We start from the raw sequence: 17,711 nt of genomic DNA, 5'->3' as shown, positions 1-17,711 counted from the left end.
CTCCCCCTGCCCCCTTCCCCTCTGGTAACCACTAATCTGTTCTCCTTATCTATGTGTTTATCTTCCACATATGAATAAATCATACGCTATTTGTCTTTTTCTGTCTGACTTATTTTGCTTAGCGTAATACCCTCAAGGTCCATCCATGTTGTCACAAATGGCATAATTTTGTCTTTTTTTGTGGCTGAGTAGTATTGCTTCTTCTGTATTCATTCATCCATTAATGGGCACTTGGATTTCTTCCATGTCTTGGCTATTGTGAATAACGCTGCAGTGAACATAGGGATGCATAAGTCTCTTTGAATTGTTGATATCATGTTCTTTGGATAAATCCCCAGTAGTGGGATATCTGGGTTGTATGATATTTCTAATTTTTTTTTTTTTAAGCTGTGGGTTGTTTTTTCTTTTTCTTTCTTTCTTTCTTTTTCTTTTTTTTTTTTTTGCTGAGATTTGCCCTAAACTAACATCTGTTGCCAGTTTTCCTCTCTCCTTTTATTTCCTCCTCCCCAAAGTCCCAGTGCATAATTGTATAGTTGTAAGTCCTTCTAAAAGGACAACGTGAACCACTGTCACAGCATGGCTACTGACAGGCGAGTGGTATGGGTCCATGCCCAGGAACCAAACCCGGGTTGCTGAAGTCGAATACATCAAACTTTAACCACTAGGCTATCAGGGCTGCTTAAGTATTTCTATTTTTAATTTTTTGAGAAATCTCCATGCTGTTTTCCATAGTAGCTGCACCACGTTGCATTCCCACCAGTGGTATATGGGCATTCCTTTTTCTCCACATCCTCTCCAACACTTGTTATTTTTCGTCTTGTTCATTATAGCCATTCTGATGGGCCTGAGGTGATATCTCATTGTAGTTCTGGTTTGCATTTCCCTGATGGGCCTGAGGTGATGTCTCGTTGTAGTTCTGGTTTGCATTTCCCTGATGGGCCTGAGGTGATGTCTCGTTGTAGTTCTGGTTTGCATTTCCCTGATGGGCCTGAGGTGATGTCTCGTTGTAGTTCTGGTTTGCATTTCCCTGATGGGCCTGAGGTGATGTCTCATTGTAGTTCTGGTTTGCATTTCCCTGATGGGCCTGAGGTGATGTCTCATTGTAGTTCTGGTTTGCATTTCCCTGATGGGCCTGAGGTGATGTCTCATTGTAGTTCTGGTTTGCATTTCCCTGATGGGCCTGAGGTGATGTCTCATTGTAGTTCTGGTTTGCATTTCCCTGATGGGCCTGAGGTGATATCTCATTGTAGTTCTGGTTTACATTTCCCTGATGGGCCTGAGGTGATATCTCATTGTAGTTCTGGTTTACATTTCCCTGATGGGCCTGAGGTGATATCTCATTGTAGTTCTGGTTTGCATTTCCCTGATGACTAGTCATGTTGCACATCTTTTTTTTTCTTAAAGATTGGTGCCTGAGCTAACATCTGTTGCCGATCTTCTTTTTTTTCTTCTTCTTCTTTTCCCCAAAACTCCCCAGTACATAGTTATATGTTCTAGTGGTGAGTGCCTCTGGTTGTGCTGTGTGGTATGCTGCCTCAGCATGGCCTGATGAGCAGTGCCATGTCCACACCCAAGATCCAAACCGGTGAAACCTGGGGCCACCGAAGCAGAGCTTGTGCACTTAACCACTCAGCCACAGGGCTGGCCCCCATGTCCCCATGTTGAACATCTGTTCATGTGCCTGTTGGTCATCTGTATATCTTCTTTGGAAAAGTGTCTGTTCATATCCTCTGCCCATTTTTTGTCAGGTTGTACATTTTTTTGTGGTTGAGTTGTATGAGTTCTTGGAAATTAACCTCTTGTCAGATATATGATTTGCAAATATTTTCTCCCAGTTGGTGGGTTGCCTTTTCGTTTTGTTTATGGTTTTGTTTGCTGTGCAGAAGCTTTTTAGTCTGATGTAGTCCTATTTGTTTGTGTTTTCTTTTGTTTCCCTTCCCTGAGTAGACATGTTATTCAAAATGCCCCCTCTCCTGGAGCCCCCTCCTCCCGCACCCCTGCCCCTTCTCTGATGTTTTAAACGAGGGTCTGAGAAGATCCCTCTGACAAGGGCCTATTTAAGAAAGGCCTGATGAGAGGGAGGGAGCAGCCATCTAACACCCCAGGGGAAGGTCCTGCAGGAGGAATGGCAGGAATGCAGAGGCGGCTGAGACCTGTGTGGCAGAAGCAGCCTGTGAGAGGGAAGGAGGCACAGGCAGCAGGAGGAGCAGACCTGCCGGGGCCTCTGAGCTCTCGGGAGAACTCTGGAGTGTGCTCACAGGAGCGGCTGCACGGTGGCTTGGCCAGGGCAGTATCAGCAGTGGGGACAAGGAGTCGCATTCTGCGTAGATATCCCCTTAGTCACAGACTGCCACCAAAGTGCTCAAAGCCTACGGACCTTCAGTATAAAGCTGTGATGAAACAAATTTTGTCATGCTAACACGGTTTGGATTTAGGTGCCAACACTGTGTTTGAAGTACAAGTGTGTGGTGGGCTTGGAGCTAAGCGGGGGTCCCAGCCCCGTCCGTCTGCATATCTCATCCTATGTGTGTTTCAGCAGCAGGACCCTGGATACCTGGCCACTGTTAAAGTGTACGTGTCAGGCACCCGAGGCCCTTGCCCCCAGGTGAGGATTGGGCTGCACCCACCCTGCCTCGGAAAGTGGGCTGAGAGTGAGGGGAGACCTGTGGTGCCTTTCACGCAGCCTGACATGATGGCTGTGCCTTAGTCCTTCCCTTCCAGAATCTTCTCTGTGCTCCCCCAAGCAGATGAGAAAGGCTGCCCCTAGCAAGCACCTCTCCCAGTCAGTTTCCTGCTGGCAGTTTCCTGCACGTGGCCTGGTGTGGTGGGGAACGGGGACCTCCATTCACCCCTTTTGGTTCAAGCTTGTCCCCTTTCCTCCCTGCTGTGTCTCAGGAGGTTGGGAAAGAGGAGATAAAGTCAGAGTGGTGATGGCTGCAGGTTAAGCCTGGGTAGGAGGGTGGGAGAGAGGCCACGAATTCCCCAGGTAGGCTGGGGCATGTGGTTCTCACATGTGCCTGTGTGGAGCAGATGGCCCACACGCATGCATTTACGCTTCCAGGCCATCCGCTGATGGGCTGTGTCCCCTGAGCTCCCTTACCTTTGCTGCTTGGCCTTGTTCGGACATCCGGCCTGGGGAGCCCTCAGTATCCTGGCTCTGAGTCTATGGTTCTTGGATTCTGCTTTTCCATGGCAGAATAGTAACACTTAAGAGTAAGAGAGGGAGAGCATGCCACTTACAGACATAGCATCAACATCATGCTTGATCTTGCCCAAGCCAGATGGAGCACGACCAGTTTGGTCCTTGAATTTGAAGCCTCTTACAATAGTAAGCGTTCTAGGCTTTCTTTACTTATTTCATTTTTTTCCAGAGGTAGCCCACTACAGTGGGTTCTGGCAGGCAGATGTGGTCTCAAATCCTGGATCCAGCACTTCAAGGACCTCCCTTTAGCAAATGGCGGAGCCTCCAGGCGTGTCTCCTGATGTCTGACATAGGTGCACAGCTGTCCTGCAGGGCAGTTGTGAGGACTGGAGAGGAAGTATTCATGTCCTTAGTGTTGAGTGGAGCTTCTCATTGTCGTTTCCTAAATCTTGTTCCAGAGCATTTTCAGTGTTACTTTCCTGGCATTAATTCTTATGTCTCTCTTAATATTTAAAAGCTGAACTGTTTTATTAGAGTTTTTTCTGTTTAAAAGCAAACAATGTCAGTTATCCCTCAGTAAAGCTGTTTTTTAGAAATAAAATTAGAAAAGCAAGCAAACAAACCACAGCCTGATGTGTAGGTTGGCCTGAGTAATTTCGGTCCTCAGTTGTCCACCCCACAAGGAGCCATCAGCTTCAACACCAGGTCCTCCCCCACAGCGTCGCCACCACTCTGGTGAAAGCTTTTTCTGCGTGCAGGCCAGTGCCCAGGAAGAAATGTCATGAATGTTGGCTTATTCTTTACTTTCATGTGATGGCAAAGATTACAGGAACACGTTTTAGTTGGAGCAGAACCTATTTCCCTTGGATCTATAGTAAACAAAGAATTAAGTTTCTTCCTATTCTGTTGGAAGGAAGTATTTGTGTCTGGAAATTTCTCCTTCTCATAACTTTTCTTAGGGCAAAAGAGTAGATATTCATCCCCAGCCCTAGTTCCCTCCAGGGAGGAGAAGTCTTACTCTCGAGATCCTGCGTGACACTACAACAGACCCCTCGGGTTGCAAACTGGGGCCTGTCACAGCCAAGTCACTGCGGGCCTTGCAGCAGCAAGGGTGCCACCTGTCTTCACGTTTTCACGTGTCCTGTGTGTGTGTGACTGGTCCTCACGGCAGGTGGAAGTCAGGCTGAGAGATCTGCAAGTGGGATGCTCTTGATGATTGGTGTAGGTGAAGAGAAAGCAGTGGATGAATACAGGTTTGGGGCTAAGCAGGTCAGATGCAGCAAGATGAGAACTGGACATTGAAGGGCTGGTGAGAGCCTGGTGGCAGTGCTGTCCCACTGGGACTGGAACGAGGGCAGGCAAGCACCTGGTGACTCTGGAGAGCAAGAGGCTCTGAGGACCAGGCTGGCCAAGAGGGCGAGGGGGCCGGAGGGGTTGGGGCCCTTGTTTGGTCTGCAGGGTGTGGGCCTAGGAAGTGGCTGGATCTGGGGCAGAGGGAGGGATGGAGGTGCCCCCACAGGAACCTGAGGCCAGGCTTTGCCAGTGACTTGGGCTGATAAGATGGGTCTGAGCTGCTGTGGGAACAAGAAGCACTTTCTAGCTGACTTGTGTCTTTCTGACTCCTTTCTGCTTCTAACAATAGTAGACACTAGTTGTCGGAAAAAATCACACTGTGTAGTAAAGAATCAACACCATCTGTAGTGCAACAAGCTCAGTGCATGTTTGGTGAACATCCTTCTGATTTCCTGAGTCCTGCCGTCCAGCTCAGTTCAAGCACAGCACCAAGCAGCATAGAGGCCCCTGAGTGTGCTCGTCGCCCTACCTGGGTGCCCCCTTGTCCCTGCACTGTGGGGTGACCCCTTTCCTCCCTGCACTGTGGGGTGACCCCTTTCCTCCCCATGCTGTGGGGTGACCCCTTTCCTCCCCGTGCTGTGGGGTGACCCCTTTCCTCCCCGTGCTGTGGGGTGATCCCTCTCCTCTCTGCACTGTGGGGTGACCCTCCCCCCCCCCCCCCGTACTACAAATGACCTCTCTCTTTCCAGGACTTGGTTCTCCTTGAGCTCTGGGCCTGTGTGTCCCCATCGTACACCCCACTGTTCAATTCCCTGTTTATTCTCAGGCAGGATCCCGCTACCAAACATCGTGTGCATGTCATAGGAACTAAATCCTCGTGGACTCAGCAAATCAGTGACTCAGTGAGTGAAGACTAGATTGACAGACTGCTGACACGTCTGTTAGGTGTTGAGTGATCTGAGCTGACCGCGGGCCACGGTAGGCTTGATGGAACCTGGCTGCCCACAGGCAGGATGTTACGGCAAGCTCCCCGCAACGTGCCAGCATTCTCTCTGAATTCAGTGTGTCCATCTGTAACTATGTTAGTGCACATCTCAGAGGAAGATTAGCCCTGAGCTAACTGCTGCCAATCCTCCTCTTTTTGCTGAGGAAGACTGGCCCTGAGCTAACATCCATGCCCATCTTCCTCTACTTTTATGTGGGACACCTACCGCAGCATAGCTTTTGCCAAGCGGTGCCATGTCCGCACCCGGGATCTGAACCGGCGAAACCCAGGCCGCCGAGATGCGCGCTTAACTGCTGCACCACTGGGCTGGCCCCCTCATTTCTGACATATGTTTTAGGATTCCATTCACACGTATAGATAAAACTCCAGATAACCAAAATTAATCTGTAGTTCTTGCGACCCAGAGAGAGGCAGTGACAGCTGGCTGTTGCAGAGACACCTGGGGACAGCCAGTGCCACAGAAGGACAGGCACTTAGGGCCTGTGGCGTCCCTTGTAAGCAGCACTGACTGTGCAGGTGCAGGATAGCTGATCCCGTCCCTCCAGTGAATGTGCAGCAAGGAGAGCGGTCAGACATCTGTTGTTCTGCCTCCTTTCCATTCTTACTGAGGGAAACAGGTCTCTCCTGTGGCTCCAGGATGCGCACAGTCCAAGAACGACTCTCAGGTCAGCCTGATATGAACTCCACACAGAAACTCTCTCCCTCCGGGTGTAGGGCCTCCCCTTCTCATTACCCACACAACCACCTTGAATTTCAGGAAATATTTGGAACCCTAAGGAATGTTTGTCAGACTGGGTGCCAGGCCTAGAGAACCATGTTTTATCTCTTAGTTCGGGTCACGTAGAAGCAAGAAAACCACAGTAGTCTCAATAGCTAGAGCATGGAAACTGCTGGAAAGCTACGCCCTCGTTTGTAAGTGGGTCTCTGAAGGAAATCCCTGCTCTGTGGAGTAGGACCATACAGTGACACAAAGGTCACAGGATGGTAATGCTTGTGTTTGAGGCTGAAACGTTACCTCTGGGATACCTCAGGTTAAGGCAAAATTGAGGTGTCTGTGCCGAGTTGTGTCAGATTTCAGAATTTAGGATCAGGGGTGGAAGAGATTAGAAGGCCCAGAAGATAACAGATGAGTGAGGACAGTATGTGTCACTGCATTTTGCCCTACGTGGAGAAATGTTCACAAGGATGCTCTTGGCAGTGCAAATATGTTTTCTAATTTCAGATGTTTCTGTATAAAATAGATGTTTGTATACAAACACACACACACATAAAATCTTTTTATTAGGACTAAGACATATTTTTTAGGTCAGCTGTCCACTTTTTCTGTTCTAATTACCATGACTGAATTGTGTCCTCTTCCCTTGGCCGGCATGGTTTTTGCTGGATTGTATCTACCTTCAAACTCCTATTTTAGCATGTTTTGAAGACATTAAAGTAGTCTAAGTAGAAAGTTGTCACTATTTCCAGGACAGAGTTAACAGGCAAAATTCTTTGTGTTAGTGAAAAACTAAAAATGCCTCAGAATGAGAAGATTGAGTTACTGCCCAAGAGTTGGGAAGTCTCTCAGGGGCTGCCCTGGCTGAGAGGTGAGCCTCTGTCTGGGCCAGGCTGGGAGCCGTGGATGCCGGAATGGAGGGCCTCTCTCCCCATGCTGTGTGAACCAGGGCCCTGGCCCCGCTGAGGTGTGAACCTCGCCTCCTGAGGTGGTGAGCATCAAAGCTTTCAGAACTTTTAAAATGATGGATGGCCACTGAGGTGAGAACATTTTAACCTCTTCCTTGCTGTTGGTGAGAAATGATGTGTTAAATTCCACAGTCAGCAGCTACAAACTTGCCTGTGATTTCTTCAGATTTTCGTTTCCCTGGAGTAATTCTGCAGGAGGCCCTGCTGTGCTAAAACTGCCTCTGGTCATCTGTGATAACAAGGGTGGGGCCTGGAAACCTCATTCTGGCCGTTGCTGTGACCCCCAGCCTCTGCCAGGGCCCCTGAGCCTCACACTTCTGGGAGAGGTGTGAGAGACGGACTGCCCACAGCATCATCAGTCAAGCAGAAGCAAGGATAATTTTGTCGGAAAAGTGTTATTCTTTAGATGTGAGGAACGACGACCTTTTTTACTTGCAGGATTGCTCCCTGTCTGGCGGACAGCAGAAAGTGCCAGCTGCACCGTGGCTGGGAAAGGGACGCTCTGGGCTCAGCTGTGGAAAGAGCCTCACGTTGCTTTTTTCCCTACTTGGCAAAATGTCCCCCGTGCGCCATCTGCATGTGAAGTTCCATTTCCAAACGTTGTTGGCAGCAGGGACTGTCTAGATAGAATGCAGATGGCTGGAACTGGAGTCAAGAGGAGCAGTTTTGACACTGCTTCCTTCCACTAAGTCCTACCTCTTAATTAATTGCTTCCTACTTTAATGGAATAATTATGGAACAAAATTTTAATGACAGGTGGCCACAACTGAAAGGAAAATAAAGCTCTGTCCTCCAAGTACAACTCGGCACACTGTTTTATACACAGACGTGTGGGCTTGGTTGGAATTTTAGAGAAATTTAATTCTCAGGTTTGGTTTCAATGTCTATTTGGTGCAGGAAGTAGACCACGTGAGCCTGACCAGTGGAGAAGATGCTCATCGTCTTCTGGGTAAGTCCACCACTCCATCTTCAGAATAGCTCTGTTTTATCAAAGATTGAAGTTAAACATCTGTCTTTACGACATAAATCTTTCAGATCAAGGGCCAAACTTTAAAAGAATTCAGATGTTAAATCCTGCTGACATGGAGCTGTTAGCTTGGTTTCAAGATTAGTTTGCTTCCTACAGAAAAAGTGTGGAGAGAAAAAGATGCAAAGTCAGGACTTAAAACCCTTGGTAGCGCCCTCCTTCAGAGTGAAATATTTAGAACAGCACTGCCCAGTCCCTTGTGTAAGGAGATGGGCTGTGGGCTCTAGGCCTGGCTTTACATAAAAGGGAAAATCCTTTTCAGTGACTTCTCCCTCATATCATATAAAAACGCGTTTGTTGGCTTATTTTCAGAGGTGTGGTCCCAAACAATCATTCTTACCATCTTTCCAATCTTATCACCTCTGTATACGAAGTGTGGTTGATTTTTTCCTAATGATTCCGAATCTTACTAAATCCTGCTTTTTTTGACTTAACCCTAGATTGTGAGGAGTTTCCCAGATCATTGTGTCTTTGAAGGCATGATGTCTAGCAGCTGTGTATTCCAGGAATAGTTTTCTCATTATAAATTCTAACCAAAACTAAAGTTTCCAGCTATATCTTCTCTTGGTCTTCAGAAAAGTTTGTGCAGAAAGAGGTAACAACTTTTCCTTGCCTTCCTGGTGGGAGAGTTAACTCCGCATGCGGGGTCCTGCCTGGAGTCATGGCACAGTGTGTGACTTCTGGGTCCATTCGGTGGGCCATCCTTTTCATTTTATTTTGGCCAGGCTCCAGCTCCGAGGTTTTTACAGCAGTGCATGTGAAGACAGGCCTGGGTTCTCAACAGGCGACACCAGGCATCAGACAGGAGGATGTGTAGGGAGAAGGCAATAACTGAGGGTCAGGAAGCCTAATTTATGATGTTGCTTCCGAGTGGTACATTTGTTGCTCTTCATCTGTGAGCACTAAAGGGCTCTTTTTCTTCAGAAACATTTTAAATGAATTCAAGTTCAGAGTAATCCTTTTCATGAAAGTTTTCAGATAATTTAAGAATTGAAACTTTAAGCCCAAAATTGTACTGAGTTCAACCTTTGGGGTTATTGGTATGGAAAGAAATCTAGATGAGGGGATAGAAGATAGACCCCTCATCAGCAGCTGTCTCCCCTGAGTCTGGAGAGCTGTGTGACTCCCAGGTTTACTTCTGGCCACATTCAGTGACTCTGGAGATTCTGGCACTCCTGGAAATGATCACTCATGTTCGCCAGAAGACGTGTCATTCCAGCTGTGGCTGTCTTTAAAAAGAAAATAAGCCCTAAACATGTCCACTGTCCAGTTTGTGTATTTGCACTTGATGGATGACCCTGACTAACAGCTCAAGTATGCGTGGCTCCAGGCTGTGTCTTGCCTTAGAATCCCATCTAGTATTTACCAAAGAAAGAATACAGTCTCTAGATATTTTAATACGTTTGCATTTCTTCTGTTTGAAATGTCCACAGCACTTCCTGCAGTTTCTTCTTAAGGATATTTTCATGTCTGATCGCTTTTTGTGCAAGTCTCGTAGGACTGACAACCTTATTTCCCAGCTTTGGAAACTGATTTTTTTTCATTTCACTTATGAATGTTTCCTGTCTAAATATTAACATTCTATTCCTTTCATTTCTGCTAATTTGAGACCACTGCCACTGCTGGAAGTTTTATTTCTTTGCTGCTTATTTGTGTAACTTTGAAATAAACTTCTCATCCCTTAGACTAAAAGAGTAGACCTCGGTAAAAATTGTTTTCCCCTTCTTAATATCTAATTTCTAACTTGTTAATAAAATATTTATTTTCCACTAGCAAGCTTAAGTAAACCATTCAGTTAATAGAATCTTTATTATGTTTGAAGAACCAGTACAGTGAATTTTTTGTACTCTTGATGTTATTATATGTTACCTCTGGTCTTCTGGGCCACCGAAGTAGAATATGCAAACTAACCACTGCACCACCAAGCCAGCCCCCACATTGATCTTTTTTGTTGTCTTTCTCGTCTCTATTTCATTTGTTTCTTCTCTAATCTTTCTTATTTTCTTCCTTCTGCTATCTTTGGCCTTTGTGTGTTCTTTTTCTAGTTCCTTGAGGTGTAAAATTAGGTTGTTCATTTGAGATCTTTCTTTTTTCTTTACATAGGCATTTATTGCTATAAAGTTCCCACTTGACACTACTTTTGCTGCATCCCATGGGTTTTGTATGTTGTGCTTCCATTTTTCTTTGTCTCAAGATACTTTTGGATTTCTTCCTTGACCCATTGGTTGTTTAAGAGCTCGTTGTTTAATTTCCACCGATTTTTGAATTTCCCAATTTTTCTCCTCTTACTGACTTCTGGTTTCATACCTTTGTGATCATAAAATATACTTGATATAAATTCAATCTTCCTAAATTTTTAAGACTTGTTTTGCAACCTAACATATGATCTATCCTGGTGAATATTCTGTATACATTTGAGAAGAAGGTATGTTCAGCTGCTACTGGATGGAATGTTCTGTATATGTCTGTTATTTCCCTCTGGTCTAAAGTATAATTCAAGTTCAGTGTTTCTTTATTGATTTTTTGTCTGGATTATCTACCCATTGTTGTAAGTGGGGTATTGAAGTCCCCTACTATTTTTATATTGCTATCTATTTCTCTCTTCAGTTATGTTAATATTTTTTTATGTATTTCCAAAGTTTAACATCCTTTCATGATAAAAACTCTCAACAAAGTAAGGATAGAAGGAATGTACCTCAACATAAAAAAAGGCCATGTTTGACAAGCCCGTAGCTAGCATCATACTCAACAGTGCCCACGCCCACGGCCTGCACATCTCCAGGGCGCTGTCTGCATAGTGACACGACACAGAGCTGATTCCTGTTTTTCAGATCTGGAAAACTTTTCAAATTGTTTCTTTGGTGACTTTTCCTTGCATTTTGTGCTCTCTGTTATTCATCTCACAGGTTAGACTCTATATTCTTGTCCTGTCATTGTCTTGTATTTTCTCTCCTAATATCTTTTTGTCTTTTTGCTCTACTTTGTGGGAGATTTCCTCAATTTTCTCTTCCATCTTTTCTTTAATTCTTTAATTTTGCTGTTTTTAAATTCTGAGAGCTCAGAATGTTTCTTTTTTATAGCATGCTCTTCATTTCATGATTGTAGCATGTTCTCTTGCGATGAGGAAATTAATTACACCAGTAGTTTTGTTTTATTTTGCTTTTTTTCCTTCTTTCCTAGACTGTTCTTCCAAGTTTCATTTTTCTGTGTGTTTGTTTGTTTGGGTCTTTGTTTTTATTTTAGATTTCTTTTCTCAGATGGCTGGTAATTCTTGAGTGCCCACTTGTGTTGAAGAGTCAGGCACTAAAGGTGATTGGAAGCCTGTACTGGACCAGTCCTCTCAGCCGTGGTCCTGGGGGACGTCCTGACACTGGAACCCTTTGCTCTGATACCTCGGGTTGGTCGTCTCCTTACAGCAGAGTCCTCGGTCCCTTCCTGGAGACACAGAGGGGATGATATTTAAGAAAATCTGAAGGAGCCCCAAGTGACCATCTAGTACTAGGGGTGAGGGGAGGCAGCGTAGAAGTGCCTTGGAGTGGCCCTCGGTTTCCGATGTGAATATGGGTGGGAAATATAAGGGAGAAGAGAAAAGCAAGAACAGGGTGTATCGTGATGAGGTGCCGTGCAGTGGTGGTTGGCTTCGGAGCCAGGAGGAAAACCAGTTTGCTCCGCCGCCCACCTAAGGCATGGCCTGGGGCAGCGCACCAAACTCTCTGCTCCTCTCCTTCTCAGTGAGGGTGAAACTGAATGAGAGAGTGTACATATATACATGCAGCATTTTGCACCGTGGAAACACACACACAGTGAGCTCTGTTGCATCCAAAGCAGTGGGAGCTTCTGTTGTCAGAGGAGTCAGGAACATACCCTGGAGAGTCATGGCCGGGACTGGTGTCACTCAGCAAACCTGTGGGGTGCCAGCACCTGCAGACCCCTGGAAAAGGGAGAGTCTAAGCAGGGCCACTCAGGGCATCAGGAGAAGGCGGGTAATTGAGAGTCCTAGTGATAGGGGGAGCATTTCAGAAGGAGAGGAGTCAGCAACTTCAGTGCCATTGAGGTAAGAATGATCCACAAAATGTGGACAGTGCCGAGCTCTGAGGGTCACCGTGCATCAGCATGTAATAAGCACTTGGTAGGTGGCATCAGGTCAGGTAACCATGGCTGAAAGTGTGACCTTTGGTTTTAGCAGTTAGGAGATGAGTAGTGATGGCACAATGCCCCATTCAGTCAGTGAGCGCCTGAAGGGCGGGGAGACCCTCCTCTTGTAGAATTGGGCAGGATGTATCAACTAGAACTTTCTCCCGACACATCTTGCAGTCTTTTCTTGGATGTACAGTCAGCTGCTGCACACACACACACACACACACACACACACATACCCCTCATGTTTGCCTGCTTCCTTCAGAAAGGGGGCTCCAGCAACAGATGCCCCCTCACTTTGGCAGTCCACCCCTGACACCCTAATCCCTCCTGCTAAGGAACTTCTCCCCAGCAGGAAGAACAGGAGGCGCTGGTTCTCTGCTTTCCTGGACTGCTCAGCGGGGCGGTTGGCAGGGAGACTCACGGTCACTTGTGTTCTAGGTGGTCCAACTGATGCCTGCTGCTCGAGTAGGAAAGAAGCCTTCACAGCCAGAGGAAGAATTGTCTTCAGTAAAACCTGGACACTAAACATAAAGTCAATACATCCTGCTTATCTGCACTCGAGACAGAGTAAAACACGCTGTATTTCACACTTCACGGCCCTCAGTACAGATGTGTTGAATGATGCCAGCTGGACTTTGGTGGGTGTTTTAAACTGCTTTCCGCTGTGTACATGCAGCAGTTCTAGAAATGTCGACACTTCTAGAAACCAAGGAGATGAAGCAGAACTGAAGACACTCATGAAAAAGCAGCCTGCTGTTGCCTAGAAGCATCACATGGCTTCACCCTAAATACAAGGATCATCTTTAATTTGAATGTTTGTACATATATGGCTGTTCTTGGGGAATATATTTTAGGAAAAGAATAAAGAAACAAAGAACTCAGTAACTTGTACAGAAATCCTCCTGTGGTCGGCAGGGGCTTCTCTGTCGCCTATTCTGTGAGGTAGCCACGTGGACTCTTGAACATCTCTCTCCAGAGAGAGGCCAAGAGGTGGGTGCATCATCATGGCTCCTCCTGATTTGTTGGACGAACTTGGAGAGAAACCTGCATGCCCGCGCAGCCCAACCGACAGGGAGTGTCTTCTAACAGCTGTCCTTGCAGTCTTCAAACTTGAGTTAAAAATACGGTTTCACAGCAAGGTATTTTCTCAGTGGTTGGCCCAGGCCTCTGACGTCAAGGATCCTTGTAAGAGTTTGCACATGACTGGTGTTTCTCATATTACAGCTCTTAGGTTTCAGTTCCTTGTTTAAATTTGTTAAAAATGCCGCTTTGTCAGGAGTTCAGGAGTTTTCCATTGGTAAGTGGAAATGACGGGTTTGTGGTTACTATTTTGCTCCTAGGAAGTTAGCCAGGCCTTCCTTATTTAAAGGAAACACATGCAAGAACCAGGCAGCAGTAGTGACGAAGTGCGGCCTGGCAGCTCCTCCAGGAGAGGGACGCAAGGCCCTCCACACGCTGGGCAGAGCCATCGCACCAGGCCGCGCTGCAGCTGTCAGACGGCTGAGTGGGTTTGCCGGCACTCCCTTTGTGTTGTGATGGTGATCTGTGGTACTCATTTGTGGCTTATTACCAAATATAAACTATAGTCTGCTCTTACTAACGAGAACATGTGACTGACTTCTTGCTTCTGTTTTCCATCTGAACCTACCGTAAAAGTTCTGGAGCTAGAAAAACCTTGGGAATCTGACCCAGGCTTCTCAGGTGACAGGCAAAGGCCTCAAGCTTACCTGTGGGCCCTTGTGGCACAGGTCCTTGTCCTGGCTCTGCGCCTGCCACCTGCTCTGTGGCCCCAGTGTCATCATCTTCAAGTCGATGGGGATTTGCTTCAGTCAGGGTTTCTCAGATGTAAGTCATGTGTACACCCTTGAAAGGAAAAAAATTGTTGGTTCCCATGGCGATTTGTTATTGTTATTTGTGTTATTTAACTATGTGCAAACATGCATTAGATTCCTTATGCTTAGAGCTTTCTGAATACAACTTTCAATCAAAGACATCATACAAATGTAATGAAAACAAAATTATAAAACATATAGCATATTATCACAATCCCCAACAACTCTTAGGGGGCTGGCCAGCAGCCTACAAGGCCGGCTGCCATTGGCCATGCTCAGGAAGGTTTCATACGAGACAGTAGCCAGTTGGAACCTTCTTCTAGGGAGCTGCAGTGCCAGTGCCCACAGAAGGGACAGAGGGCATGGCCACGGCACCACGGGTGCAGAGCAGAGGTGTTGAGGGCAGCCAGGTGTGAGGGTGGTATCAAGACAGGGAGGCTGGGGTGCACTCTGCCGGGGTGCTGGCCCTGGGCCCGTCTCTGGGAGGCAGTGGTGCGATCGGATCTGTCCTGTCCCTCTTGCCCCTCAGTACTCTGTGGGACTCCTGGGCCGTGCGCCCCTTCATTGAGCTAACAGAGCATCTGGTGTGGCCCTGGCCAGTGGTGACGCCTGGTGCTCCCCCACTGTGCTGCTAACCCACGCGTCCAGCATCTTCTGAGGACAGTAGATGCCAGGAGGGGCTTCTGCCTTATCTGTGCTGTCTGAAGTCTTGTAAAAAGAGTGACTTTGTGTGTTGTGTAGTTGAAAATAAAGAAAAGAAAGCAATGATCCCCAGTGGCAGTTCTTATATCTCGATGAAGTGCAAATTTTTAAAGTACTGATTACTTGGATTTAATAAATCAGGTTTTATTCTTCAGGTGTCAGCTCCCAAAGGATTGGATGTGTTCGTTTTTTTCCCATCTTTTGAACTTTTTGTTTAGCGTTTCAGACTCTTTCAGCCTCCTGCCACAACTTAAGAAGAAAAATAACTGAGTCGGCACCAGCATTTCCTGACTGTTACAAAAAAGAAAAAGAATTATACACAAGGAGAAAAGAGCGTATGCTGTGTGTGTGGTGGGTCCATCTTTCCTTATGCGGTGTGGAGATGTCAGCTGATGACACGCAGTGTGTGGTTTGTGCTCCTTTATTTCCACATCACAGAAGGAGCCGGATCTTCAGTGCTGTTCTCACTGTGTGCCTGAGCCAAGATTCCTCACCTGTGTGAACTGTTGGCTTTGGGAAGAAGCTCATGGCCACACTGACCGTGATGTTGTCAGACCACTGAACTGCTGTCCCTCAGCAGAAAGAGGGACCCTCAACGCTGTGCCCTTGGGAAGCGCAACTCTGGGAGCGGGGGCACCCTGGCCTGCCCACCAGGTGCTGCATTCACCCTCTTGGACGTGCAGCACCCCTTGGGGCCCTGGTGTTTATTGTCTCCTCTTGTTTGATTCCAAGTTGAACGCCACAGGGCATGACCCATCCCTGTCGCTTTAGCAAGAAATGACGTGTGCCTTTTCTTTCTGGCTACTTCTCCCACATGTTCTGGGGGCTCTTGGTAAAGCGTTAAGAAGAGCCCAAGGACAGAGGCTCGCTTTACAAAACCGACCATGAGATTTAGTCAAACAGTGATGAGACCAGCCAAGAACTGGCAGACGTTTCAGTTCCTTTTCTTGCCTCGTGTGGAGCCAAGTGCACAGGAAGGCCCTAAGTTGCTAGAGAAGTTTTTCATACAGATCCCTTTCACAGTCTCTGGTGATGGCTGAGGCCTGACGCTGGACCCTCACTGCTCCCGTGGCTGATTCCATTCACCTGCTGCTGCAGGTGGCCCAGGCAGCCTCACAGCCAGGCGCACGTCCCACTGTAGGGCTGAGCATTGCAGCCCTCACCTCCTGCGGAAACAGCCCTTGGTTTGCAAGCTGTTTATGGTTCTGAAGGAGAAACTGAATGGTGAAAACCAGCCGCTGTACAACAATGACTTCTCTCATGTTTCCAGCTCTACTAGATGTCAGATAAAAACGGGAAGTTAACTTTACCTTCTCTCTTTGGCAAGCCTTCTGAATGAAAAAGAGGAGAAGCAGCAGGCTTTCAAACACAGATTGGTCTTCACTTTTCTGTGGTTTCCTCAGAAAGCCTCTTCCACCTGGAGAAACTGAGTCAGAGAAACCCCATGATCAGAGACGTGGGTGATCCCTTGCGGGTGCCGATGGCCAAACTCAAGTGATGCTGGTGTCTTCCCAGCCATCCTTCAGGCTTCTGGCTCTGGGTCTTACTTTGCCAGGAGATCAAACTAGGGGATGAGGATGATCTGGCCACGGTGACCTTAAAGGGCATGAGAGAGCTAACTGCCCATCCATCAGAGTTCTGCCTTTGGGCCCAAACGTCCTTAATCTTCCAGTGGAGCGTCCCCAGTAGGAGCGACTGAATTTTAATAGTTTTCAATAAAGCTGCGTAGAGTAATCCGGGAAAGGAATCTCTTCCAGGAAGATTGGATGACTGTGGATTTTCTTGCTGGCTGTTTCACAGTCTTTTCTCCCATTTTGTATGAGACGAGTGTAGTACCAAGAGTAAAACACTGTCCAAGGTCTGTTTCCTCGGTTCATTCAGCCCGTCGATCCTTTTGTGTTTGCATCTGGTTTGTAAGCTTGTGTAAAATGGCATGAGACATACTCTCCTTTTTCTTGATCACTGTAGCTCTTAAGATACAGAAAAATTCTACTGAATTAAGCCACCAATCTGTCTTTTGAATCAGATGCTTAAAGCCACAGCCCTTAACTTACCATCGAAATTGAGAGAAAAGCCGGTCGAGTGTGAAGAGATGTTAAAACAGCCTGAGCTCCTGAAATACGGCTGCTCTGTCCTGGTGTCCCAGATGGCTGTGTGGGGACAGGCCGCATGTGCTGGGGGAAGGGGAAGTTCTCTAACAACGGTGGAGGTGGCCTCGGAAGAGGCCAGTCCTGAGGAGATGGTATTTAGTGGCTGAAGGATAATTTCTCAGCATACTCCATATGTCCTACAGAATTCATTTCATTTGGAGAAGGTTTTCCAGAGTCTTACTCCTTTTTGCACCCCCTCAGAAATCCTCTTCCTTGGATCTTTTCTGATACTCTGGTTTTTAGCATAGTTCCTCCTAAGAATTTGGCCTTTCCGAGGCTGGAAGCTGGTGTGTAGTGAGGTCCAGCCATTGGTTCCTCACAAAAATGCTCACAGCACGTTAGAATGCTCTGGTTGTTGAACTAAATCTCTGAGCTTGTGTGCATAAATGGCATAAAAACCACTTTCTTGATATGCTGGAAACAGGGATTTTTTTTTCACAAAGAAGCAGTGGATCATTACACAAGAAACCTCCCAGGTTGTGGACTATACTAAGTGTATGAAGATAGAAATGAGACCATCGTAGAAAACATGGCTCTGAGCCAATCCAGATGATCCTTTTGGGAGCATTTCTCATTCTTTCTGTTCTTAGACCCCTTCACACTTAAAACTTAATGAGGAGTCCAGGTTACTGTATTGAAAATTAAAAATGAGAAAAATTTTAAATACATATTTATTTAAAAATAACAGCTACATGTTAACATTTTTTTATGCAGAAAGCCCCTATATTTTCAAAAA

General features: G+C 46.6%; 1 protein-coding gene across 3 annotated transcripts in view; it reads left to right on the top strand.

Annotated features, from left to right (window-relative positions):
* FAM120B (family with sequence similarity 120 member B) overlaps positions 1-16,686 on the top strand; it is a 96,615-nt gene extending 79,929 nt beyond the window's left edge. For all 3 annotated transcript variants that reach the window (XM_070256494.1, XM_005608159.4, XM_070256495.1), the window contains exons 10-11: positions 8,022-8,073; positions 12,730-16,686. In XM_070256494.1, the coding sequence (XP_070112595.1) occupies positions 8,022-8,073; positions 12,730-12,742 (65 nt within the window). In that variant the 3' untranslated portion in view covers positions 12,743-16,686. The remainder of the gene's footprint in view (positions 1-8,021; positions 8,074-12,729) is intronic.
* The last annotated feature ends 1,025 nt before the right edge of the window (positions 16,687-17,711 follow it).

The sequence above is a fragment of the Equus caballus genome, chromosome 31 (assembly GCF_041296265.1).
Source record: "Equus caballus isolate H_3958 breed thoroughbred chromosome 31, TB-T2T, whole genome shotgun sequence".
Classification (NCBI taxonomy): Eukaryota; Metazoa; Chordata; class Mammalia; order Perissodactyla; family Equidae; genus Equus; species Equus caballus.
The sequence above is the reverse complement of the archived record's forward strand: the minus strand, read 5'-3'. Positions and strand labels throughout refer to the sequence as shown.